Source organism: Chelonoidis abingdonii, chromosome 1, assembly GCF_003597395.2.
Source record: "Chelonoidis abingdonii isolate Lonesome George chromosome 1, CheloAbing_2.0, whole genome shotgun sequence".
NCBI lineage: Eukaryota > Metazoa > Chordata > Testudines > Testudinidae > Chelonoidis > Chelonoidis abingdonii.
Genome location: NC_133769.1, coordinates 1501023 through 1527291, shown reverse-complemented (window position 1 = coordinate 1527291; position 26269 = coordinate 1501023). Strand labels below are relative to the sequence as shown.

Below are 26269 nucleotides of genomic sequence, written 5' to 3'. Positions count from 1 at the left end.
GATGTCAGATAGACTCTTGGATGTGGGATCTCTTCTGTTAAGGAGTGAGTAGCAGCCTGCAAAGCTATATATAGTGGAGCCAGGAATTGACTAGTCAGAAGAGGAGTAAAGGGCTGAAGTGTGAAGGAAATATAGATTATAGGCGGGGAGGGATATCTCAGTGGTTTGAGCATTGGCCTGTTAAACCCAGGGTTGTGAGTTCAATCCTTGAGGGGGCCATTTAGGGAACTGGGGTAAAAATCTGTCTGGGGATTGGTCCTGCTTTGAGCAAGGGGTTGGACTAGGTGACCTTCTGAGGTCCCTTCCAATCCTAATCTTCTGTGATTCTATATGGGTGCCTTTTGGAATGGATGGAATACTACAGCCTAACCTGAATTAGAGGGGAGCCAAATTCTGAATCTGGGAGAGTTACAGGCAGCTAAATGGAGAAATATCATTCTAGCACCATAACTAGTCTGTGCTTCAGAATCCTGTTTTTGTTACCTTATACTTTCCACCTACCCTTGTGTGTTCCTTCCACCTGTTAAAAGTCTAGTCTTTTTTTTTTAGATTTTAAGATCCTTAAGGCAAGGACTGTCACTATATATGTCTAGTGTCTAGCACAAGGAGACCCACAATCTGGTTCAGTCCTCTAGATGCCACTGCTATATGAATATTTGATGATGGAAGAACATCCATTCCAGGCTTGCTTCAGTTTCTCAAAGTGAAATATGGAAAGGCTTTTAATAGAGGTTTGTATATCTGACGCTAGTTACTTAAAGTGGAGGCATTAAAATATAAAGAATCAAAGAATATTTTAGATGAACAGGGATATCTGTTTGCAGAGAAGTTTCATGTGGTTAGGTAATATTTGTGTCTCTGGAACAGTCTGGGATGATTTTGGCATCATTTTAGGCTTGCATTGCATGTGTGCGAGTTTTGAGCAGGTCAAGTAAATATTACATTATACTTGTGTTAGAAGAAGAAGAAATAGTTAATTCTGTATGTCAACTCCAGCTGGGATCCATTCTATCACTCACAAATTGAGATCACTTCCTCCTTTGGCTGGAGATGGTATCAAAATATTTCTTCAGTTTTCTGTAGAATAGCCAAATATAACATTCTAGCGGCACAATTTTGAACTCAAACACCATGTTTACTACAGAGCAATATTAGGAATGTAAAACTGATGAAGTCTTGATTGAAACAGCAAAAATGTTATTGGATACCTACTGTATCATTACAGGATATGTAACCTCCTTCAAGGGTCAAAATAAAACTTATGCCCAAGATTTAACCATCAAAGTTATTTGGTAAAGCTTCTTCCTATTTTTATACATGTCACTAGGAAATTAACTAGAAGAGACAAATCAATGCTTATTGCAGAAAGTTCAGATTACTTAACTATCAAGCAGTGTTCCCTCAGGTATTCTGGCTTCCAGGGTTATGTTGTTGCACAAAGTGAAGAAGGCTGTATTTTAAACTCTGGAAAACAGCTGTGTTAAGATCTTGAAAAGCTTTTGATAGAAATGATATGAAGGTGACAGCAGCCCTGATGGGGATTTATAAAGAACTAAACTTATTCAGTGGCAAGTTAGTAGATGCATGTATAAATATCAATTTAGCTAGAAGGAAAAGAATCTTTAAGGGGATCACTTGTATCCCCTCAACAGTCTTTGTTACGCATCTGTTAAAGTCCCTTCACCACAGAATGTAGGCGTTTATCGCAGAAACTACAAAATCTAGTCTGTAAATGGAAGCCTAACTCTGCATCTGTTACCAGCGGGAAGAGTATATGAAACACTTAGACTAATGAGCTTTTGGGGGCAGAGGTTGTGTTCCTCTGTGTACAATATACATCACCTAATGCAGCACATATTATAACAAAAATAAGAATACTATGCTGAGTATAGGCTTATAAGAAAAAGTAGTCTCTTCTGTTGCAGGGCGTGGGGAATCCGAGGTGCCATCTACACTTTACTCTCATCTCACAGCTGGATTACTGCAACATTCCCTCTGACCTTGAGAAATGCAGTCTTGTCCGGCTTGTATCTATCCAGAATGCTGCTGCAAAGATCATTTTCCTAGCCTGTCACTTTGACCATGTCATCCCTCTTTTCACATCCCTCCACTGGCTGCTCCTTCTCACATCAAACAAGAGCTATGCCTTCACTTTCAAGGCCCTTCATGTTAGGGTTGCCAACTTTCTATTTGCAGAAAACCAAACACACTTGCTCCCACCCTTTCCCAAGGCCCTGCCCCCACTCACTTCATTCCCTCTCCCTCTGTCGCTCGCTCTCCCCCACCTTTGCTCACTCGCTCATTTTCACCAGGAGTTTGGGGTGCGAGAAGGGGCGAGGGCTCCGGCTGGGGCCAGAGATGAGGGGTTTGGGTGCAGGAGGGTGCTCTGGGCTGGGCCAGGGGGAGAGGGCTCTTGTTGGGCTGCAGGCTCTGGAGTGGGTCTGGGGATGAGAGATTTGGAGTGAAGGAGGGGGCTCAGGGCTGGGGCAGGGGGTTGGGGTGCGAGCTCCAGGAAGGAGTGTGGGTGCAAAAGGAGGTGGGGGATGCGGGCTCTGGATGGTGCTCACCTCAAGCAGCTCCCGGAAGCTGATGACATTTCCCTCTGGTTCCTAGGCGGCAGGATGCATGGCCAGGCAGCTCCGTGTGCCGCCCCTGCCTGTGGGTGCCACCCCCACAGCTCCCATTGGCCGCAGTTCCTGGTCAATGGGAACTGCAGTGCCGGAACTTGGGCCAAGGGCAGCTCATGGAGCCACTGGGGCTGCCCCTATACCTAGGAGCCAGAGGGAGATGCTGCCAGCTTCCTGGGAGCTGGGTGGAGCCAAGCAGGCACCATGCCTGCCCCATTACAGGAGGCCAACCGGACTCTTTAATGACCCGGTCAGCAGTGCTGACTGGAGCCACCAGGGTGCCTTTTCTACTGGGTGTTCTGGTTCAAAACTGGACGCCTGGCAACCCTGTCATGTCATAACCCCACCCTATATCTCATTCACTATTGAGATGTTGATTCCCGACTAAGATCAACGCATGTCACTTCCATTGAAAACTTAACAAGCGGGCAATCAGTCATTTTTGTGTTTTCTCCCATGCTGCCCTCTGTGCTCGGGAAGAACTCCCTGTGAACATTCACAAAAGTAGCTCATTATTCACCATCAAAACTCTACTTACAGCACTTCTTTTCCATGATACCTACAAAAACTTGACACCAGCTGGGTTGCTAGTGTGCGGAGACCAGTGTCTAACATGCTGACCAATATTCTCATTTTCTTTCCCTGTCTGTATCCATCTCTTCTCTTTTACTTATATTGGAAGCTCTTTGGGGGAGGGACAGGTTTTTTGGCCTGGATTTGTACAGCACCTAGCATAATGGGGTTCAAGTCCATGACTAGAGATCATAGGTGCTACAGTAATACAAACAATGAGGTTAATTTAACATTAGTTAGCCAACTGCTGAAAAATGTCTCCCTGGGTGGTGTTTAGCAGATGTAATCTTAAAGTGCAAAGCAAGTTAGTTTATTGTAACATTCTTATTGCTGTCAAACCATAGAATTTTTCATTTCTGTAAACTAGAAGTCAGAACAAAAAGCATTATCAAAATAGTAACTAATTTTAGTTCAGACCACACTTCTTAGTCTTGAAATTGAAACATTTCTGTTGCTGTGTTTTCTAAAGATCTGAGATATCAATTGTCAACATTCTGTAGCAGTACAGCAAGAGAACAAGTGTTAACTCTATGTTTCTGCTGTACCAGATGCTTCTAAATGGCTTACAAAAGCTGCTTAATATTGAGATTGAAAGTTTATAGCAGATCTTTGTTGGAAGGACCATTTTAGAAAGAGAGTTTAATCCTAGAGCAAATGTTACGCTTAGATCTTTTTGTTTGTTCCAAAAATCCTACAGTTTTGTAAAGCATTTTATCTGAAAAAAAAAAAAAAAAAAAATCACGTTCTTAATGGTTCTGATGGGCAATATTTTTCAAGATAATACTGGATGCAAAACCTTGAAATACAGTTGTCGATATACAGGGGCTTTGGTAAGCTTGAAGTGAACAGCAGAGACCCTAGGGTCAAATATGACTTGTATATTTGAAAGGTCACATAGCTATATATAGCTAAGCCAAGGTTTCCATTGAAATTATTCAAATGAGGGCTCACTTCTTTTCTGTAAACTGCTTACCAAGCATGCTGATTTTTTGTGGCTACTTTCTGCTGTTAACCACTGTCTCTCTTTACAGGATTCATGAATAAAATTTTCCATCCCAATATTGACGAAGCGTAAGTAAATCCTTAGTATATGGTATTTCTGATTAGTGGTACTATTTAATTCTAGTTGTTGTTTTGCTTTCATAAGAAAGCCAAAGCAGCTTTCTCATAGTGTGCTAATAGGGCTGGATAAAGCTGTCATCTAATCTAACACTAACAGTCCAGGGTAAGAATTTGATCTGAGAGGATAGTGTTTCATAGAAGTACCGCACAGGTAACTTTTCCGATAGAGTTCAGGCTGTATGAAGTACATATGAGACACATGTTGTGGCATAGAAGGACCAGGGTTGCTAGTTCCTCTTTTCAAAGATACCTTCTCAAGACATTAACTTGAGCTCGACTCACCAGCCCCTCTGTCGGTAAGCATTAGTTCGTAAATTATGTAAAATACATACTGGAAAACCCTTCTTAAAGGGAATCCTAAAAATCTGGTCACTTTCATATAGACAGTTTGTTGAGATATCTGTTGATATCAGGGGTTCTCAGCCTTTTTCTTTGAGACCCCCCCCCCCCTCAACATGCAATAAAAAATTCAGGGCCCAGCTGAGGGAGGGGCAGGGGGACTCGGGGCTCTGGGCTGGGAGGGGGCTTGGGCACAGATGTAGTTTGACTTCTGTTTGTGGGGGGCAGGGGCCAGGAGGGCTCGAGCCAGCTCTGCACAGCGAGGTCCAGGGGGGGAGCGGCTCCTCCACCCCCAACTCACTTCAGCAGGCCACCCAGCCTGTTTGGGTTGGGGGGGGCAACTAAAAATTATAACTCAAAGGTGCGGGGCTCAGCTCAAAAAGTTTGAAAAGATCTCAGAGTGCAGGGAGAGGGGTTGGCTAGGGGCTGTGTGTGGCAGAGGGGCAGCTCAGGGTGCAGGAAGAGAGGTAGCTAGGGACTGTGCAGGGGGGTAGCTCAGGGTGCATGGAGAGGGATAGGTAGGAGCTGTGTGGGCAAGGGGGTAGCTCAGGGTGCAGGGAGGGGGATAGCTAGGGGCTGTGTGCGGACAGGAAGGGGGTAGCTCAGGGTGCAGAGAGAGGGTTAGCTAGGGGCTGTGTGCAGGCAGAGGGATAACTCTGGGAAAGGGGTAGCTAGAGGCTGTGTGTGGGGAGGGGGTAGCTCAGGGTGCAGGGAAGGGGGTAGCTCAGGGCTGTGTGCTGGGAGGGCTTCCCTGTCCTTCGAGGGCTTTGCCAGCCATGGAGCTGGGTCCCCCCACCCAGGCGGCTCTTACCAGCTGCATGAGCAAAGCAGTTCTGGGAGCTGAGGAGCAGCTTCAACCCCCAGCAGCAGCATCAGGAGATGAGGAACGCCGTGGCGGCCTGCTCCATGGCACCAGCCAGAGCAGCAGCTGTACTGTACTGCCTGGCTGTGTGGCTTCCCACCTCCGACCTGGCTGGGGGTTGGGGAGAGAAGGAGGTGGAGAGGGGGCTGGAGCTGCCTCAGGACTGCCCTTCTCTTGCACTGTAGTTTGGGGTGGGGGAGAACATCCTCATGTCTCCCCACAACTCTGCCCGTGGGCTCAGGGCTTCTGCCCCATGGGAAGCACTGGGGCTCCAGAATTCAGCCCTGCGGGAAGTGCTGGGGCTCAGGCTCTGGGTTTTAGCCGTGGGGCTCCGCAGCCCCCCCCAAAAGGGTTCGCAGACCCCCTGTTGAGAACTGCTGTGTTAAATGAAGCCCCTCCTTCCTTTCCAGTTTCTTAGTCTCACAAGTGAGATCCCCCCATGTAAATACTGGCTCCAAGTTACTGTGCCCTTTCTCTTCATCCCTTGCTTGGAAAAATCTCGTTTCTGTACCTAGTATGGAAGCTCTCCTAGTCACTATGGTTGCCCTATATTTTGCTCTAACCAATGTGTACATAATTGGTCCCTGCTTGGTGTAGTGAGGAGTGCGGGGGGGGGGGGGGGGGAGAGGTGGTGGTGCAAGTGGAGGGGGGAGGATAGGGTCCGTGCATGGGGGAGTTGGCAAGGGGGGGGGGGGGAGGTGTTTAAAACTGTTAAATCCTACAAGTATTTTGCTAACTCGTACATGTTTTAATTCCATTCTCTGCATCTGTTTCAGGTCAGGAACTGTATGTCTAGATGTAATTAATCAAACTTGGACAGCTCTCTATGGTGAGTTTGGCAATCCACTGAGTGGTGACATGTTCCATCATTTATTTGGTTTTAATACCCTAATATAGCTTGTTGGAGGTAAGTGCTCAAAAGTCTATTTTGGAAAGTGTGAGCCAAATTGTAGGTTTTTTTTACTGAACCAAGTTCAGTTTAGTAACAAAAGCTTGATATGAAAGTATTGCTTATGCAGCTCCTTTCATCCCAAAGTTGCTGAAGGATTCTGTAAACATTGTACTGGAATCACTCAGCCCACCACTAAAGTGCAGCCATCTCTGAGGTAGAATGTGGCAACTGCTCAACAGTAACGCAGCAACATTTCAGGATAGGAAGTGAGAATGCTACAGTATCCAGATGAAAATAGGGGGGAAATTTTTAAGTAACCAGACTGCAGTAAGCCAAATAGAAATTTAGACAGGAAGGGTGAAAGAATTCTTTGACTCTGGTTGGGACCTTGATCGATTTTTCTTTAGAAGGTAGCATCAGAAACACTTACTCCCCTTCACCATCAAATTGAGGCATTGTTTCAAAACAACTTAGGAGAAGTGATACCATCCACTAATTTGTCTACACCACTTCCTCCAGAACTTGTTTTCCTGGGAGGTCTCCGATCCAATTACTGGCCAGACATGATTCTGTTTTGCTTTAGAGGTCTAATGAGATCAATTTATAGTGACAAGGACTCAGGAAAAGAATAATTCTTATGTAAGTCTGAAACTGTTAAACAGAACAGATATTTAATAGCTCATTCTCTTGCATGGCGGGCTGCATCAAACTTCTCAGGTTGTAGTAAATGGACACTCTATTCACACTTCGATGTATAGTGTTAGCAGTATGCACACAATATAAATGCTTTACCTTTGACTTTTCACCTTGAAGAGTTCTCATCTATTTCTAGTTTCCCGACTGTTGATGTTCTGAACCTATTGCCAAAGTATCAAATTGCTACTTTAAAGCAGTTTGCTCTTTAGTTTTCTTACAAATTATGCAATGGAAACAGTGGTACAAGTACTGGACCTGCTACATACCTATAGTAAAAATACCAAAGTACTTATGTTGGGACTGCACAATGAAAAACTCATGCTGTTATGTTGCAGCTGCGGCTAGGGGTCAGGTTTTCTATTACATGTATTTTTTTGCTGAGGAATGTAGGGAAGACGAGTGGTAGTTTATAAGGTGAGGAGAGTTTTCTTTTACTTCTACACTGATCGTACCAGGAATGTTCATTCTCAGCAGTGGACTTTACCTGAGAGAACCCAACAGTGGGATAAGTAGCCAGAGTACTAAATGAGCAACGTGCAGTTTTGTTCAACAGTCTTAAAGCAGCTGCAGATGACGTGTCTGACTGAGAAATTAGAATTGCTTCCCTGTGTTTGCTATTCTGATGTTGTACACTGGCAGTCTGGGTACTGGTTTGTAAGCTGTGCAAAAATCGCTTCCTGTTTTGAGAGATGCTACTGTGGACTGTTGCAGCAGGGTTTCTGCAGTATTTACGAACAAAATGTCATATGAACACTTTCTGTAATTGATTTCCTAAGAATGCTTCTGTCGTCTTGTCATTTTTGTGGACTGTAAAGAGAGGGAAAACAACTGCAGTACTTATTGCTCTTCTATGATGTGTAAAGGTGATCTCAAAGCTTTCAAAAGTCTATAACTAGTATAGGTTATAGACAAAATCAGGATGGACTGTTGGTATGTTCCATCACAAGGGTGCTACGTAAGTGGTGTTCTACACCAACCAACAACTTGTCAAATAATGCACTTGTTTAATGCCATTCATCTTATTCCAAACTTCCTTATTTATTCGGGAGGATGCTTTGGAACACTGAAGAGAACTCCTTTTTGTTCATTGATTGTGTTGCTGGTGTCGTAGTCTGCATTAGACCTACCTTTTTTTGCCCCTCCAGTTATGTCATCAGTCACCTTGACTTTTAGAGAGACAACCGTATACTCCAGGAACACAAGAAATTTCTCTCTGCAGCAGAAACAGAAGGATCTAATTTTGGAGGGTGAAAGCAATCTTGGAAAAAAATCTTCCTATATAAAATAATACAACTATTTTGTTATGCATTTGACCTTTAAAACAACCAATCCTGTATCCATAGAGATGGTACAGACTAACTGACCCAATAGAAATTAGATGGAAACTTATGATTGCTACCAATAAATCCACTAGATTTAAGACCATAGTTTAGTAGATTCCTTTGATTTAACTAGTAAAGCACCAAACCCTTCTTAGCACAACAGTGCCTTCATTTTAGACATACTGTGCATGTCCAAGCAATACTAAAAATTAAGCATTGGTTTAGTTGGTACTTGGAAAAAAGAGACCCGGAGAAGACAGGCATTTAAAGGGAAAAGGGGCTATTTTGAGCTGTCATTCATTTGGGCTTTGTTGCTCTGTCGCTAACTAAACTCCTCTTTCCATTTAATCGTAAACTGAGAAGCATTAAGTATTTCTAGTTTTCCCAATGGAAGGAGTTGAAACTGGCAGCTGGGTTATAAAATAAGTCCACATAAACTGAAGCCATGTCTGCACTTACCGGGAATCCACACTGCTGCAATCAATGCAGCGGGGGTCGATTTAGTGGATCTAGTGAAGACCCGCTAAATCGACCACAGAGCGCTCTCTGGTTGACTCTGGTACTCTACTGGAATGCGAAGAGTAAGGTAAGTTGATGGGAGAGCATCTCCCGTCAACGCAGTGCGGTGTAGACATCTCAGTAAATCCACGTAAGCAGTGTCGACTCCAGCTACATTATTCACATAGCCGGAGTAGTGTAACTTAGGTCGACTTGCCTCAGTAGTGTAGACAAGGCTTAAAAACTAACCTGTTACTAATAATGGCTTAAGTGCTACAGTAGGCAGAAGGAACTAATTACAATACAATTGGAAAACAGTCTCGTCTTCGCTTGTGCCACGCTATTTTTCTGATCCCTTTTGAGAGTAGGACTACACTTCGAGAACCTGTTGTACTTCAGCTCACAAGTAGCTGATGGTGACAGCTGGCATCTCAATGCACCAGCCTTGGCAAACTTGGCCCAGAGACATTTGTGTGCTTCTTAAGAGTGTTTCTTGTAGCCTTCCTTTCTCTATCTACCTGTCCTTGAAAAGGGCAGTGGCTTTTCTGTTCAATAGAAAATCTTATGTTTTAAAAAAAAAAAAAAAACAAAACCTGGCATTTTAGAGACTTTCTTGTATAGCTTAGCTGCAAATAACTAAGGGCTGGTCTATGCACAAAGTTGCATTGGTTTAACTCAGAGCAGGCAACCCATAGCACGTGTGCCAAAGGGGGCACGCGAGCTGATTTTTCAGTACCACTCACACTGCCCGGGTCCTGGCCATCGGTCCGGGGGGCTCTGCATTTTAATTTAGTTTTAAATGAAGCTTCTTAAACATTTTAAAAACCTTATTTACTTTACATTCAACAATAGTTTAGTTACATATTATAGACTTATAGAAAGAGACCTTCTAAAAACATTAAAATGTATTACTGGCACACAAACCCTTAGATTAGAGGTGAATAAATGAAGACTCGGCACCCCACTTCTGAAAGGTTGCTGACCCCTTGTTTAACTAAAGGTATGGTGTTGCACTTACTTAAAACTGTGCAACTCCTGTGTGTAGGCAAACCCTAATTTCCGTCCCTGCTATGCCACGTTCACACTGAAGTGACTCAGCTAGTCAATACCCCGGAGTTTCTACATATGCAGGATGTGTTAATGCAGGAAGGAAGATTTGACAATAATTGAGTAGTCTCTTCCTCAGGGCCATGTCCAGGCCGGAGGTTCCCACTGTGCGTTCTGTAGGAGCACTTGCAGGAGGTCTGCAGAGAGCTAGCAGTTCACATGGTGCTAGTTCTCCTAGGTTATGTTTACACTACAGCGAGATACACACAGCTGGCCTATGCCAGATAACTCAGCCTGAGCCCCCCCACTAGCCTCACCAGCTGTGTAATTGTGGTGTAGATGTTCAGGCTCCAGCTGCTCAACCTCTGGGACCCTGCCACCTCACTGGATTCTAGAGCCTGGGCTCCAGCCTGAGCTTGAATGTCTCCACAACAACTAAACAGCCTCTTAGCCTGAGCCCCACGAGCCCAAGTCAGCTGGCACAGGCCAGCTGCGAGTTGTTACTTGCAGTGTAGACCTACAATGTAAACCAATAAGGGTAAGATCCAGGTGCAGGATAAGTTTTTAATCTTGACCTATTTAATAAAGGCCTGAGAGATACAGATCAGATCCTAGTGCTGTCTCCATCAGGATCTGATGTGCTGAGAAACTATGGGTGGGGTCTCTTCCTGCCCTCTTCCCCCCCCCCCCCAAAAAAAACCTCAGCCCTCTTTTGATTAGCAGCAAGAGACATTTTTGTTGTTCTTTGTGCTGTAGCTACTCCATCAGGTTTTCTTTGCCACCAGAAAGGGGGTGAAGGACAAAGCGAGCCTGCGTACTACCCAGATGAAAAGAGGATGCTAATAAAATAAAAGGATTGAGTATTTGAAAGGATGAACCTGCTTTTTATTTTAAAAAAAAAAAAAAAAAAAATCAAAATCTACATGCACCTGCTAGTCTTTAACCGCTGAAGTTAAACATTGTAAAATCACCCTCCTAACCACACACTGAGGGCTTACTCTTTCATCTGTGTGGGCGCATACAGCCCTTCTGACACCTGCCTGAAACATCCAAAAAGGGATAGCACAGCCCATTGCTTCACACTGGCATCTTTGAAATATGATGCACATGCCTCGTTTGGAGGTGGGGTGTGGAGGATGGCTTCGTGTGTTCACAATTACTCATCAGCACCAGAAACATGTTTCCCTGTCATGGATTATTAGTGGTAAATGCCAACTGGCAGTAAGGCATTAATGTGGATCTCTTTGCGTGCAGTTAATTGTTTTGAAATGGGAAAATGAACTTGTTGGGTTGCTCTTTTTATTATCACAAGTGTCAAAGCTCTGTAGAAATTGTATTATGCTGAGATGTCACTTTTAAGTCTAGGAACCAACTTATTTAAAGACAGTAATGTGAGAGGAAGCATGGGGAATTTGGTGTGGGGCAACTGGGAGGGAAAAGTGTCCAAAGTTTAAGGCATAAAAGAATGGTCTGGGTCTAATTCCTGCTATACTTGCTGCATGACCTTGGGTATATCATTTAACCTCTGCCTCCATTTGCTTAAGAACAATGTTTCACAAATCTCCATAGCGATGCTGAAGAAGTTATTTGTGTTTGTAAAGTGCATTGAGAGCTTCAGATCAAAGATGCTATAGAAATGTAAAATACTTTGGGCATAAAGTATTGGAAGCTCCATTATCACCCAAATTCTCAACTATATGAGCAGTATAGGATAGGAAAACGTGTATGAATTTAAGCTTCCATGAGCTTTATACCATCTTAATATCTGATTATGGCAATATGCAGTCTCACTGACATTTAACTAGGTTATCTGTGGGTCTGAGATGTGGATGTGCAATGTGATTGTGTTAATTTGTCTTGCAGATCTTACCAATATATTTGAGTCGTTCCTGCCCCAGTTGCTGGCCTATCCTAACCCCATAGATCCTCTAAATGGTGACGCTGCAGCCATGTATCTCCACCGACCGGAAGAATACAAACAGAAAATTAAAGGTAAGGGAGTCAATGGAATGTTGAAAAATTAATGGTATTGCTTTGATCTATTGCTGTTTGGGAGAAACATATCCTCTTTACTATACATCTTAAATACCTTTTCTCTGATGACCACTATTGCTCTAAAATAAATCTATTTAATTTTAGAGCAGGATAGTCTTCTGGGAAGAGTGGATGAACCATTTTAAATTTAAAGCTGGTCTGTAGAATACAGTGTTGGGAATGGTTCTACTTAGGTTGGATTTGGGGAATGTCTTGGCAAACTATTAGAAGTTAGAGACAGAAAGGAACTAAGTTAAAGGCTGTTTCCCAAGGTCACCAAGTTTAAAAGCAACCTTCAGAAGTTTGGAGGCGTTAGAAATATTTTTGTAGCTAAAGTAGCACAGAAATTTTTCTAGCTGTTTTTTCCCTGGGGTATTTTATTTAAAAGTAAACAAAAAATAAGGATATTCAAGGCTGTGCACCAGTCATGCCATTAGCTCACCCCATTTTGTGTGTGTTGGAGCACGCATGTGCATACATGTGCCTGTCTGGCTGCCTGTAAAATAATGTAGGAATTGTCATGCTGGATCAGTGCTAGATACCTCAGAGGAGGTATAGGATCCCTTCAGTAGAAAGATGTTGGATAATCTAATCCCATATAGGTCTCATCTGGGTCTCTAATAGTTAGAGATTGGCATAAACCATGAACCACACAGACAGAGAGAAGACCTGTTACTCAACAAGGAGGAAACAAGAGAAAATGCAGCAAAGGCTGAAATAAATGACTTTTTTCTTTCAGTTTTCACCAAAAAAGTTAGCAATGATTGGACTGCTAACATAGTGAGCATCAGTGTAAATGAAGAAGGATCTGAGGTTCAAATAGGAAAAGAACAAGTTAAGAATTACTTAGACAAGATAGTATCAGAGGGGTAGCCGTGTTAGTCTGGATCTGTAAAAGCAGCAGAGAATCCTGTGGCACCTTAAGGTGCCACAGGATTCTCTGCTGCTTTAGACAAGATAGGTGTCCTCAAATTGGCAGGACCCGATGAAATACATCCTAGAATACTTAAGGAACTATCTTAAGAGGTGGCAGAGGACTGGAAAAGGGCAAACAGAGTACTTGTCTATAAAAAGTGGAATAAGGGCAACCCAGGCAATTATAAATCAGTCAACTTAACTTCAATACCTGGAAAGATAATGGAGTAAATAATCAATCAATTTGTAAGCACCTAGGAAAAAATAAGGTGACAAACGTCAAGAACAAATCCTGCCAAACCAGTCAAACCTGATCTCCTTCTTTGAGATAAGCTTTGTGGACAGGGTGAAAATAATAGATGTGATATATCTCAACTTTAGCAAGGATTTTGATACTGTCCCACATGACCTTCGCAGTAGGAAACTAGAGAAATATAGCCTAGATGAACAAGATGGGTCTACAACTGGTTGGAAAACCATACTCAAAGAGTAGTTATCAGTGGCTCACAATCAAGCTAGAAAGACATATCGAGTGGGGTCCTGCAGGGATCTGTCCTGGGTCCGGTTCTATTGAATACACCTCTACCCCGCTATAACGCAACCTGATATAACATGGGTTTGCATATAGTGCAGTAGCAGTGGGGCTCCAGCGGCGCTTTAAAGGGTCCGGGGCTCCGGTTGCTGCAGGGAGCCCCAGGCCCTTTAAATCACCACTGTAGCCCTGCCACCGCTACCCCGGGCTGCGGCAACAGGGCTGAGCTGGTGATTTAAAGGGCCCAGGGCACCCGCAGTGGCCGAAGCCTGGAGCTCTTTAAATCATGGCTGGAGCCCTGCCACCACTACCCCGATATAATGGCATTTCACCTATAACGTGGTAGGGATTTTTGGCTCCCCACAACCGCGTTATATTGGGGTAGAGGTGTATCTTCATAAATGATTTGGATAATGACATACTTATAAAGTTTGCAGACAGTACCAAGGTGTGAGAGATTGCAGGAGCTTTGGAGGTCAGGATTCAGTTCAAAATGATCTTGACAAACTGGAGATATGGTCTGAAATAAATAGGATGAATTCAGTAAGGACAAATGCAAAGTACTCCACTTAAGAAGAGATAATCAATTTCACAAATACAAAATGGGAAATGGCTGCCTTGGAAGGACCTCGGGGTTATAGTGGATAACAAACTAAATATGAGTCAAGAAGATAATACTGTCACAAAAAGGAAACATCATTCTGGGGTGTTTTAGCAAGAGAGCTGTAAGCAAAACACGAGAAGTAATTTCTCTACTCTACTCAGCTCTGATAAAGCCTCAGTGAGACTATTGTGTCCTGTTCTGGGCACCTCACTTTGAGAGAGATGTGCACAAATTGGAGAAAGTCCAGAGAAGAGTATTTTGCTGATACAGACTAACACGGTTCCCACTCTGAAAAACTATTAAAGGCCTACAAGGAAAGATTGAGGGGGAAAAAGGGGTTTGTTTCATCTGGAGAGGAGAAGAGTGAAGGGGAACATAACAGTCTTCAAGTATGTAAAAGATTATAAAAAGGAGGGTGATAAATTGTTTAACCACTGAGGACAGGACAAGAAGAAATAGACTTCAATTGCAGCAAGGGAGATTTAGGTTGAACATTAGGAAAAACTTCCTCACTGTAATTGTAGTTGAGCACTGGAACAAATTACTTAGGAAGGTTGTGGAATCTCCATCAATGGAGGTTTTTAAGAACAGGTTAGACAAATACCTTTCAGGGGTGATGTAGATAATACTTAGTCCTGCCTCAGTGCAGCCGACTGGACTAGATGACCTACTGAGGTCCCTTCCAGTCCTACGTTCTGTGATTTACTGTGTCTTCCAAACTTTGTAATCAATTTATCTTACATACCGTATGCATAAGTCATGCGTCCACTTTGAATACTCTGGCTTCTTACCGATTTTGCATGACTACCATAAGATAGAACTGAACGCTGCCATTCTGTGCAATCCCTCTTTGTAACGGTAGTATTTTAAAAAGTCTTGGACATGCTGGAGTTGATGCAATGGATTCTAGCAACTTCTTTGCTCTGGAAAATTAAGCATTGTGAATACATAATTTATCTCCTCTTCCCTTTACCTTCTCATTTTTTTCAGTTATGAAAGTATAAAATATCTGCTTGATGTGTGTGTTGGGGGTTGCTCCTAGGACTGACACCTGCTACAAAGCTCTCAGCCTGTCATAACCCTTATGAAGTGCAAAACCCTCAAATAAAGATTCATGATGGAACCTATAGGAACGAACTACACCACGAACTCAATATAACACCACCCGATAGAACACGAATTTGGATATAATGCAGTAAAGCAGTGCTCCAGGGGTGCGGGGCTGCGCACTCTGGTGGATCAAAGCAAGTTCAATATAACACGGTTTCACCTATAATGCAGTAAGGTTTTTGGCTCCCAAGGACAGCTTTCTGTCGAGGTAGAGGTGTATTGTGCATACAGCCAGAATACTAATACAGCTTTTCACTCTTCAGCTATAAAACTTGTTAATGGCCACAGAGGTAAGAGAACCTTTTTAGTCTTTCCATCCTAGAGAGAGGAAATTGGGGGGGATATTTTTTTTCCAAAGGCACAAAGAGCGAGTTAAGCAATCAACTTCTGTTGAAGGTCAGTGGGATTTGAGTGCTTACTCCCATTTGTGCCTTTAAAAAGAGAGAAAAAGAATCAGGACTGGCTCTTGATATTGGTGCATAATTTTAGTAAATGGTTAAATACTAATAGAGCTGTGAATGGGGTATAGATATGGCTGTTTTGCATTCCTTTGGGGCTAAAATATTTGAAGCAATGTTGGGTCTTTCTTGGTATGAAATCTTGATTTCAAATCTTGGTGCTAGACACTTGAAAATATACTTCCTGTGATATCTGCAAGGCCAGCAGAATGTACGCTGCATTGTCATCTTGCCTTAATGGATTGAAAAATGACCAGATCCTCCAGTGTAACATGAGTTTAACTCAAAAAGAGGGTCAATTGTTTAGACATGAAAGTTCCCTGGAAGTCGGGAATTTCCACAAGTTAAAATGAATGGCCATCCTGCTGATGGCTAGGCAGCCTCTCCCCAGTTTTCTAGTATTGCCTAGGGAACAAGTGTCGAGGGTTGAAATGTGTTGATGAGTGGTAAGTATCTATTTGAGCTAAAGTTGCCTCTGTGCTTTATAAGCTGTGGGCCTTAGGTCTTTGGGGCAGTTTCTGAGAGTCAGTGAAGTGGTGGGTGGTCACATGGCTCCTGTCCTTGGTTTTACCTGCTAAATGTCAGGATGACAGCTGGCTGATGTATCTAATTGCTTTCCTAGTAGTATTCTCCCACATAAGCAGGAGTAGTAGTGAACTTGGGGATATTGTGTGGTTGCGAATGGGAAGAGGTGTTCACAAGACTATCTGAGGTGGTGTGTGTGATCTGAAATTTCTGGAGAAGAGGAAGGGTGGGACCCTGTTGCTGGGGTGTGCTGAAATGTTTATCTGGGCCAATACCACAATTTTTTTTACTAGAAGTTCAATTGATAAGCAAGACACACACCAAAACTGGCACCTAGGAAGTGAAATGCTGCCTTTGAGCAGATCATTCTTGTTAGTATACAAGATTCAGTTGCACGGGACCAGGGCACTTTCCTTTATCACATTATTGTATTCATGATATGGTTTCCAAAAGGGTAGGGAGCCTGACAGTCTGAATGTCTTCATGCTGCATGCAGCATCACTGCAAATGTTCTGTACTTCCTGGTGTTTACAGAACGATCGTTATTGAGCCATTCGGGCAAGTTCTCATGACACAAACTTCAGCAACCTCTCACAGGTGAACAGTGCAAATTAAACCATTAGAGAAAAGCTGCTTGTCTTTAGAAATCAGCATGTGCCTCCATGTGAGTTTGAAAGTCCCTCTTAGTCACTTGACTCAAGTACTTTAAATGCAGAGGGTCCCTGTAGTTCAACAGCACTTCAGAGTCTATTCTTGTAGCAGGTATTAAAGCATCTAGTGGCCTAATTCCATAGCCTCAATTCCAGAAACCTTGGCTTCTTGCAACTTAGCCAGCTGGTGCCTGTATAGACAATTAACTGTTTGAAGACTCTGATGTACTGTGGGTAGCTGTACGTCATGCTAGAAATAAGCACCGCAGAAATTTGGAGGCAGTGGGAAGAAAGATGTTTCCAAACATTTAACATCCAGCTTAACAGTCTCTTCTACTGAACTGAAAAATGCAAGTAGATTATTGATATTACTTAAACAAAACTAGCTTTTCAAATGCAAGTTTCTGTGGTCATGTGTATCTGGCATCTCTCATTACAAGTGACATCTCACAGTTTCATAAGCACATCTGTCTCTTGGCATGAAATGAAACAAAGGCTTGCCAATTAGCAATGTTTTAGGCCCCCCCAATGGTCCCCCCCAGTGGAAGGGAAAATACATTGTGCAAGACTGATCCTCCCTCCTTTCTGCCCCATGAAACTGAGTTAAGGAAAAGAGCAACATTTTCAAGTCCTTTTTAGGCTGGGATTTCTTGATATTGAATTCCAGTTCATAACATCTCCTATTGTGGCAGCTAGATATCATTAAGCATAAAGGAATGCCTGCTGCTTTAAAAAAAAATCTGTTTTGGGGTGTAGAAGCAAGCCACCTTGTCTTCTGCTCATGTCCATCCTGTGAAAACTGCCAGATTAGCAACTGAAATCTAACCACGGAGCAGGTACAGCGTAAGAAATGGTCACCTCACCTTGCTCATGTACCTCAGTCCCAAACTAGAGGGATGTACCAGACTTGGTTAGCTCAGTTTACGTAACCTGTTCACTTAGAGTGGTGTGGCATATTTTCCCAGTGTCTAGTTGAGAATAGGATTTGAGAGCAAGCTGGCTGAAGTTCAATCTAGACAAGACATACAGTCTGTTAATACTGCGAAGAAAAACCCACCACACCGGGTCTCAGAGTGTGGGTCAATTGACTTGGGCTTGTGAGGTCAGGCTGCAGGTCTAAAAATAGCAGTGTAGCCAGGCATGCTCAGGTGGGAGGCTGGGTTCCAGGACCCTACCCACTTGCCAGGCTTCAGAATCCAGGCTCCAGCCCAAGTGGGAACATCTACGCTGCTTTTTTTAGCCCTGCTGCCTGAGACTTGGTGCCACCGGTTTTTCTTTGCGGTGAAGGTCTACCCAAAGATACTGGGTTGGAGGAATGATCTGGTTTTACTTTCATCCCTGCATGTACACCCTTCTTCAAGAGGTTTGCAAATTCGGGACATGGCTGCTCTTAGAATGTTGGGTAGTGTCAGCCAAGAGCCTCCTCTGTAGGCAACTGTAGTAGGTGATTGTGACCTTCAGATTTGGATATAGTCTCAATCCAGTTTGGGAGTTGGTTTTTACTGTGCATTCTGCATGGAGCTATACTAGAAAATCTCACACGCCACAGCTTGCACAAAATGCATTTGCCTTCCAGAATCCTATTAAACCAGTTTTGTGACCTATGCTGGCTCCTTAATTGCTTTTGGTTGTAATTCAAGCTGTTGATCTAGATAACTAGAGCCCTGCATGATTTGGGTCTTGGCTTTGAAACCTCATCTCTTTCTAGGAACCACGGCAGTAGCTGAGATTGGCTGGGGTGCTTGTGTTCAGAGCTCCTAGGATTAAGTGTCTGGAAATTGATGGCTGGGAGTTCCTGGGGAGAGCCCTCTAGAATTTTTTCTCTGCTACTGAGAGTGCCCTTGTCTGATACTAAAGCATAGTGCAAGGCCTGTCTCTTGGGGGATAGAAAGGTGGGTTTCAGAGAAGCAGCCATGTTAGTCCGTATCCACGGAAAGAACAGGAGTACTTGTGGCACCTTAGAGACTAACAAATTTATTTGAGCAGGAGCGACGCCAGGGTTTTTGGCGCCGTAGGGGGGTCCTTCCGCACTCCCGGTCTCGGGGCACTTCTAGTGGCGGGTCCCAGAGCAAGTGAAGGACCCGCCGCAGAATTGCCACCGAAGACCCGGAGCGTGGAAGGACCCCCCGCTGTCGAATTGCTGCCCCCCCAAATCCTGATGTGCTAGGCAACCGCCTAGGTCACCTAAATGGAAGCACCGGCCCTGTATTTGAGCATAAGCTTTTGTGGGTTGTTGTGGTTTTATTCTAGGCAACACAGGTTTGCACTAGGTTAAAAGCAGTAAATCTGTATTCCAGCTTTTTCTCCAACCTTCTTCATCTCCTCTCATCTCTTTCCTTCTCTGGAAGTTATGCCAGTATCATCAGTCTCTAATTCCATAAAGCAGTGTTCTCAAACTTTTCCATAACGTGGATTGTGTCTTGAGAGGGTCTCCAATTCTACTTTCCCTTGGTACTGCGCGCACTGCATTGCCTCCCATTCACAATGACATAGCCACACCGTGGTACTAACAGCAATTGCTGATACATAATATGAAAACAAAGTATTCAAGATACTGTATTATAGGTCAGCAGGACAGACCAGTACAGTAGCTCTCAGCCCTCCTGCCCGATGACCAAGTATCGCCCTTGTAGAATGTCCCAGATTTTTCTTCTTTTCCAGGAGATCTGGATTCACTATTACCGTGAATTTTCACAGCCTAACCTGTTGTGCCCCTAACGGCATTGTGGGCCAGCTCTTATCTCGGGTTTCATGACAATGTGGCTTTTTTTGTGGTGTGGTGGTGGTGGTTTTTTGTTTTTTGGGGGTTTTTTGGCTGACCTCTAGGTTGGATTTTCTCATTTGATCACCTTAATATGGGATGAGTTTCCATTTTTATAGCGAATGAGTTCTGAACATGAGGCTTTTAAACTGGTGTTTGTGCAGAAGTAGATAGGGCACTGGCTGTTTCTAACTCCAAGTCTAGTGTTCGGTATCCTAATAATGTGTGGGTTATCAACACATATGCCTCAGGACTTCATGCATTATCCAAGGGTCTCATACCTCCCTTTGATTTCTCTAATATGGCTGTTGTCAGATGAGATTGACCTTTGGTCTAAACCAATATGGCAATCCCTATGTTAATTTACATAATCATGTTTTATTATCCACATATGGCACTATCCCACCGGCTGTTATGTTCATTTCTTATTCAGCCATGCTCAGTACCAACCCATTTTTATAAATGGCTTTGGGAGTTGAACATATGCTGATTATACCCTTTTCTTTCCTCACATACAGAATACATTCAGAAATATGCAACAGAAGAAGCACTAAAAGAACAGGAAGAAGGTACCGGGGACAGCTCATCAGAGAGCTCCATGTCTGACTTCTCGGAAGATGAGGCCCAGGATATGGAATTGTAGTAGAAGAAGCAACCTGCTTTTCAGAGAGACTATTATTTCCTAACCATGAGAAGCAGACTATAATATTCATATTTAAACAAAGCAATTTTTTTTATTACTAAACAAGGTTTTTATGAATAATAGCATTGATATATATATCACCCTTTAGATCTTGATTTCTTGGTCATTTCTCAAACCCAAAGTATATAGCATATTCCCACATTCCATTTTGGTAGCAATATGCAACCCGAATGCATGCATTCATAATTCCATTTGGTCAAGTCAACTTGTGTGCTACTGAACTGGCAGCTCAAACAGCTGCTCTGATAGGTAGGTACTTAAAGATTTCCTTTTTATCAGTGGTTCCACAGCTACCACCTCGGATGATAAAATGGAACAGAGCTTTCGCAAAGTAAAAAGTCTAGGGGATAATGTAAGAACATTTTTAGATCAGACATTGAAATAAAAAGTGCTCCTTCAGGTCAAACTTGCTATCATAGTTTATGTGGAGTTGCATTTAAAAAGTGCACGGAGTTATTCAGAGCATCGAAGCTTAAAAAAAATGACTTGGATTTTAAGTACACTTTTATATTGGACTTCTGCCCACCCTCTGAACTATAGGGACCTACAACCACTCATCTATTTGCTTTTGGGACTTTGGAAAGCCTTCATCTGGACTTTACTCATTTTCTTGGTCTGGATTATGAGCTGTTCCCTTTTTTCAGGGGGAAAAAACACAATGCTACATGAACAGTGCTTTAATTTACCTGGAGCACATACAAAGGCAAACTCTTTGTCATAGTGAAACTGCTACCCTGTAATAGCTTCAAGCTTTCCTTCTTGCTTGAAGTATGATCAAACACCTTGCATACTCTCTCTCTATCTCCTAAAAGAAGGTTCTCTGACCAGATGGACTAGCCTTGCTGAGAGCTTCAGACCCATGAAGATTGACCCATTGGCCATAGTCCATGAATCCATTGGCACATTCTCTCTCCCATTTTTGTTTTCCTGTTTTCCCTTCTGCAGCAGCTTGGTAGCCATCTGCTTGTGTGTACAACAGACCAAACTAAAGTTTAACAAAGAAATGCTCTAGGAATATTTGATAAAAATAAAAACCATAAATTGGGGAAACAATTGAATAATATTTTCAAGAATTCTTCTGAATTAAAAATTTGATTTCGTCTGGTGTATTTCAACATACTAAGTTTTTTTTATTATTTTTATTTAATGGTAAGAGAACCTAATACAGTAAATGCCTACCTGGGTTGCCAGTGATACTTGAATTTGGATAATTGTGCATTTGAAATCCTAACTAAAATGGATTTTAAATCTGAATGTTACTTGCTGTATTCTTAGGGTTTTCTGAGGGGTTTGGATAGACAGACAAATACTTTAATATTTTTTGGTGAAACCTTCAGGACAGTATGTGGAATTCAACCCACACTGAGTGACTCTTGAACAGAGAATTTTGAATGACAGACTGGAATGAATAAACACATTTTTCATTGTCCCACAAATGTTTTTCTTTTAGGAATGCCACCAAGTTTTGAGTTGATGGGGTTGAAAGATACAATCCTTTTTTAATCCATAAAGCACAATCAGTTTCTCCCCCCCCTTTTTTTGGAAAAAGCTATATGAAGTACAATTTTGCTTTAGCATGATTATTTTTCTTAATAAAAACAACATACAAAGGGTTTACTTATTTTATGTTAATTACGGGCATGAAGCAAAATTTCTTTTTTTAATAAAAAAGCAGTAATGTAGGACTGGTTAGTTACTGTGCTGAAGCTCTTTATCTAGCAGTTGTGGCTTGTTGGAAGGGTAGTATTAACTATTTAACATGTAATGGTGTCCTTTAACTCTTATCTAGCACGCTGTTTTCTCATTACTTTGGGGAGGGGGGCAGAACTGTGTCAGCACTGTTCAACTTGCTTACCTGCTGAACTAGCAGTTTGCTTGTGCTATAACCTTTAACTGTAGGTGCTATTTAGGGGTAGTCTAAGTGCTGGGTGGTGATATCAGTTTAAAAACAACAAAACAATAAAAATTTGTATTTTTTCAATATTGTATAAAAATAGTGTTCTAATTACCTCTAATTTTTTTCCAGGTAACTGTATTACTCTTCCCCCAGTCTATTCAATGACCAGGTTTAACACAGTGAACACTTTCATGCATGTCTCATTTGAAGAAGCCAGTTTTCTAATAAAAAGGTGTCCCCTCCTAAGCTTCCAAAAGAATTACAATTAGAGCTGAAAATCTAAGGTAGACTCCTGGAAAAGTAAGCACATGTATAACTGCATTGATTTTCTAGGTTGTGAAGATGCAGTTTGGCTTCTATTAATTGTCCAAGTTGCTCTGACTCCTCTGCACGTTACTTTGTGCTTACAGGCAGCCGACGCAAGGTATTTGTGGGTATAGATCTGGAACTTCTCCAGCAAGATGTTTCCTTGGATATTAATGGAGCTTTACACAAGAAACCTATAGCATTGCCTGCAGCATGTCGAAAAGATCATCTTCTTGGTATATTTCATGTTTGATCATTCTCCCCTGTAGTGATTGCAGCAGGAAAGGAAGCCTACAGTAAATTCTCAAAACACCTGCAGTTCAAAGGAATATGGCCTAGTGTAAAACTCTTGTAGGGAATAAATTGAAATGGATTTCCCTTCTTTCTAGACTGGAACAGCTGCGTATTGCCTCATTCTGCCCTTTCTCCCATCTTTCACCTCCCTCCCCATCTCAAACAAGAACCGTCTGTAAATAAACTACACACCCCTAGACTGGAAGAGAAAAGTGGAATCGTTCTGAAACAGGATGCCCAGTTTTTTTCAGTTCCAGTTTCTTTTGAAATGCTAATGTTCGTTTTTCTGAAAGAACCACTGCCATTCTCTTCCCTGTTCAGATGACTGAATCTCAAAGCATCAGCCCAGGTGGAACTTAACAAGCCTACTCCAACGTGACTACGTTTGATCCACTGTATGTAGATTCGTGCTCTCGGTGAATCCCTGAATATGAAAGCTTGTTAGTAACCTATTCTGGTTGTTATGGAAGTAGGCTCTTTGGCTTCACATCTGATAGCTTGTCACCTTGTTCTTGAGCTTTGTGTGACTTACAGAAATTGAGAAATATCAAAGCTGCCCCAGATCCGCAGAAGCGTCTCAAGAAGCTACCTACATTGCCAACTAGGTTAATCTTGAATTTCATCAGGTGTATTTTTGACTCCTCTTTTAGGTTTCTAAGTGTATTTTCTTGGTTCATTTGACTTTCCATAATAATTTTAGACTTTAAAAATAAAAATTAAGGAGGGGAGTCTTGGCGAAAGCTACTCTTAAGGGAGTGGCATCTCGATATGAACTGAGTGGAATAATAATGCTTTGTAAATTAACTGGTAATGTGTAAACCCTCAGTCAGAGGAGGGGGAAATGGAAGTTAAATGCTATTTCTGTTACCTCTAATGTTCAAATTGGCCACTTAGGTTTTTGGGAGTACTACCTACGTAGTCACTTCTGTAATCTCCCATATCCGTGTTTTATTGCCACCCCCACATTATCTGCCTGCAGTGCGCACACACCAGGGAGATGGAGTCCCCTTTTCCCCATAAGGGATGAGAAATTCTGTAACCTGTGCTGCAGTTGGGTTGCCCTGGCTTTTCCCCCCCCTCCCAGCAAGACTAATCACAGGGCATTCTGATGTAAGTGGTAGCTCTCAGGTATGCAAGGACTCCCCCCACCCCAACCCCGCACCTTTGTCAGTTCTATACCACACCATGCAGGGGGCATTGAGGAGAGGGCAGGGCTGTTGGCTGGTTTTTCTTTTGCTTCTTTTTGCTCATCTGAATTCCGCTGGCACTTTAGCAGGAGCGTGTGCAGCATGAGAAATGGCCATTATTTTACTGACTGTATTTGATACCTGTTGTGTGATACTTGAAGATATAAAGGGTGTTTTCCCTTCATTTGAGTCTAAGCTTTTTTCTTTTCTTTTTTTCCCTTTTTTCTTGCATTGTGATGATGTAGTGGGCATGCCTGTCACCATGACAAATGCCTCTTCTCTAAGAATATAACCTCTCAAATAGTTGTGTATAATTAAAGAACTGTAAACTTTTTTAAATAAAAGATGTATATACCTTGACACTTGACTGGTACTTGATCAGTAAGGTCTGGCTCTCATAGGCAGCATCCCCAGTACCTCCTGTCTTTTAAACCTCCAGCCCCCGAGATTCAACAGCAGCTATTAACCAGACTGCCCAAGATTCTGCCTTCAAAACCAGTCCAGATTTTTCCTATATGAGATGCTCTGGTGGAAGAACATCCTGTTGCATATGCAGTGTGTCTGATTGCAGTGTTTGGTGTAACTAGGTTATTATAAGTCAGGAAGTCTGTTAAAAATAGCTGATGGGTGCAGTAAAAGAACCTAATTAGACTAGTATAAATTGGTTTCTTTGGTTGTAGGCCCATTGGCAGATAAGGTTTGTGAAACTTGCCTCTGGCCAACACTAGATGGCACTATTTGCCACATTCTCCACAAAGTGGTCTGGCAGATTTTAGTAAAGGGTTTTTCAACCAAAACTGCTGTAAATTTGGATTATGCCCTAAATGTGTTGGTAATGTGAGCAAGCAAATGAGCAGGTTTCTTCATCTTATTAGAATGGATATTAAGTGAGCTCTTCTAGGAAAATACCTAATGCATTATATGTACATGGATCATGCCAAGTACTTTATAAAATGTGAACTGGGGAATAGGGGAGTGGTTTCAAGGTGTTTGCAGTTTAAATTGGCCAAGGACAATGTGGAGACAACGGTGCCAAAGTTAGAAAGCTGAGACCTCAACAGTGAGATCTATGCAGGAAAGCTTTGGGGAAAGTGGATCTGAAGGGTGGGTGGATATAAAAGTATTGTCTTACAAGCACAGTGTGTCAGTCATTCCGATTTTACACCTACAGGACATAACCAATACTCTTTCAATTTCAATAAGTTCCTCTAAATGGAAGAAGTGGTGAGGGGTCTGTACGTTTTTCCTGAAAACTGAATCTGAAAGATATTAAACATAAAAGGAAGTGGCTCAGTTCGGAAGCTAGCTCAGCCATTCAGTAACCAAGTACTAAGGGATTCCAATTGCTTGGTCAGCAGGTGAAACAAAGTTTTTAGCTTCAAAATACATACTTGTCCTTGGAGTTTCTTTACGAAGCCAGTGCCCCATTAAACACGTCTCACAGTAGTTGGATGTGCTAATGTAATCTGGGCTCTGTACAGGGCAGGAGAGCCCTATGGCAAATGTGTATATATTAAACATTTCCACCTGGGTTGGGCTCATGCCTGTTCATCACAATCTGTTAATGGACCCCCTTCATCTCATCTGTTACCCATGGTTGTGTCATGTCTGAACTAGATTGTAAGTTCGTTGGGGCAGGGACATGTATCTAGTGCATATGGCATTGTACAATGCTCGAGACACAATATTTGGAAAGATTTTCCATAGCCTTCCCCTTGCATATCTGCTGCTTGTGGTTTCTTTAGCTAAATTCACATCTACCAGGGGACTTGCTTATTCTAAAAAAGCCAGTGGAACTGCTTTGAGATCTCCAGAGAAATATGCCCATGGTTGAATTCTGGAGAAAATCCTTTACATTTTCCAATAGTTGTGGTTGTCTTCGTTTGTCTGGTGTTTTGATAAGGTATGTGCGTGCTGGGTTTATTCCACTTACAGGTCTACCTGAATTCTCCCCTCTAGTTTCAATGGGAAACACTATTTATTTCAGCCCTATCCTAAGCAGCCATCGGAGTCGAAATGCATAGTTTAGCAGCTGCTTTGCTATACTCAGTATTTGTATTATTGTAGGGCCAGCCAGGTTGTCCCACCAAGAGGCCTCATTGTGCTAGGGGTTATACAAACATGCTAGGACAGACCCTCCACTAAAGAGCTTAGTCAAAACAAGATGCAACAAGTGTTTGGTCCTTTCTCCCCCATTACAATGTAAATGTGATAGGAGCATGTGGTCACACAAACCCCCAATGGTTGAGTCCATTTCTTAAACTGTGGTGCACCTCTCAGGATTACACTACAGATCTATGCACCAAGAGAAAATT

General features: G+C 42.5%; 1 protein-coding gene across 1 annotated transcript in view; it reads left to right on the top strand.

Moving 5' to 3' along the window:
• Nucleotides 1-24314, top strand: part of UBE2H (ubiquitin conjugating enzyme E2 H) — an 82175-nt gene extending 57861 nt beyond the window's left edge. The window contains exons 4-7 of the mRNA XM_032780932.2: nucleotides 4232-4271; nucleotides 6300-6352; nucleotides 11842-11970; nucleotides 20086-24314. Of these exons, the coding sequence (XP_032636823.1) occupies nucleotides 4232-4271; nucleotides 6300-6352; nucleotides 11842-11970; nucleotides 20086-20210 (347 nt within the window). The 3' untranslated portion in view covers nucleotides 20211-24314. The remainder of the gene's footprint in view (nucleotides 1-4231; nucleotides 4272-6299; nucleotides 6353-11841; nucleotides 11971-20085) is intronic.
• Nucleotides 24315-26269: the final 1955 nt, after the last annotated feature.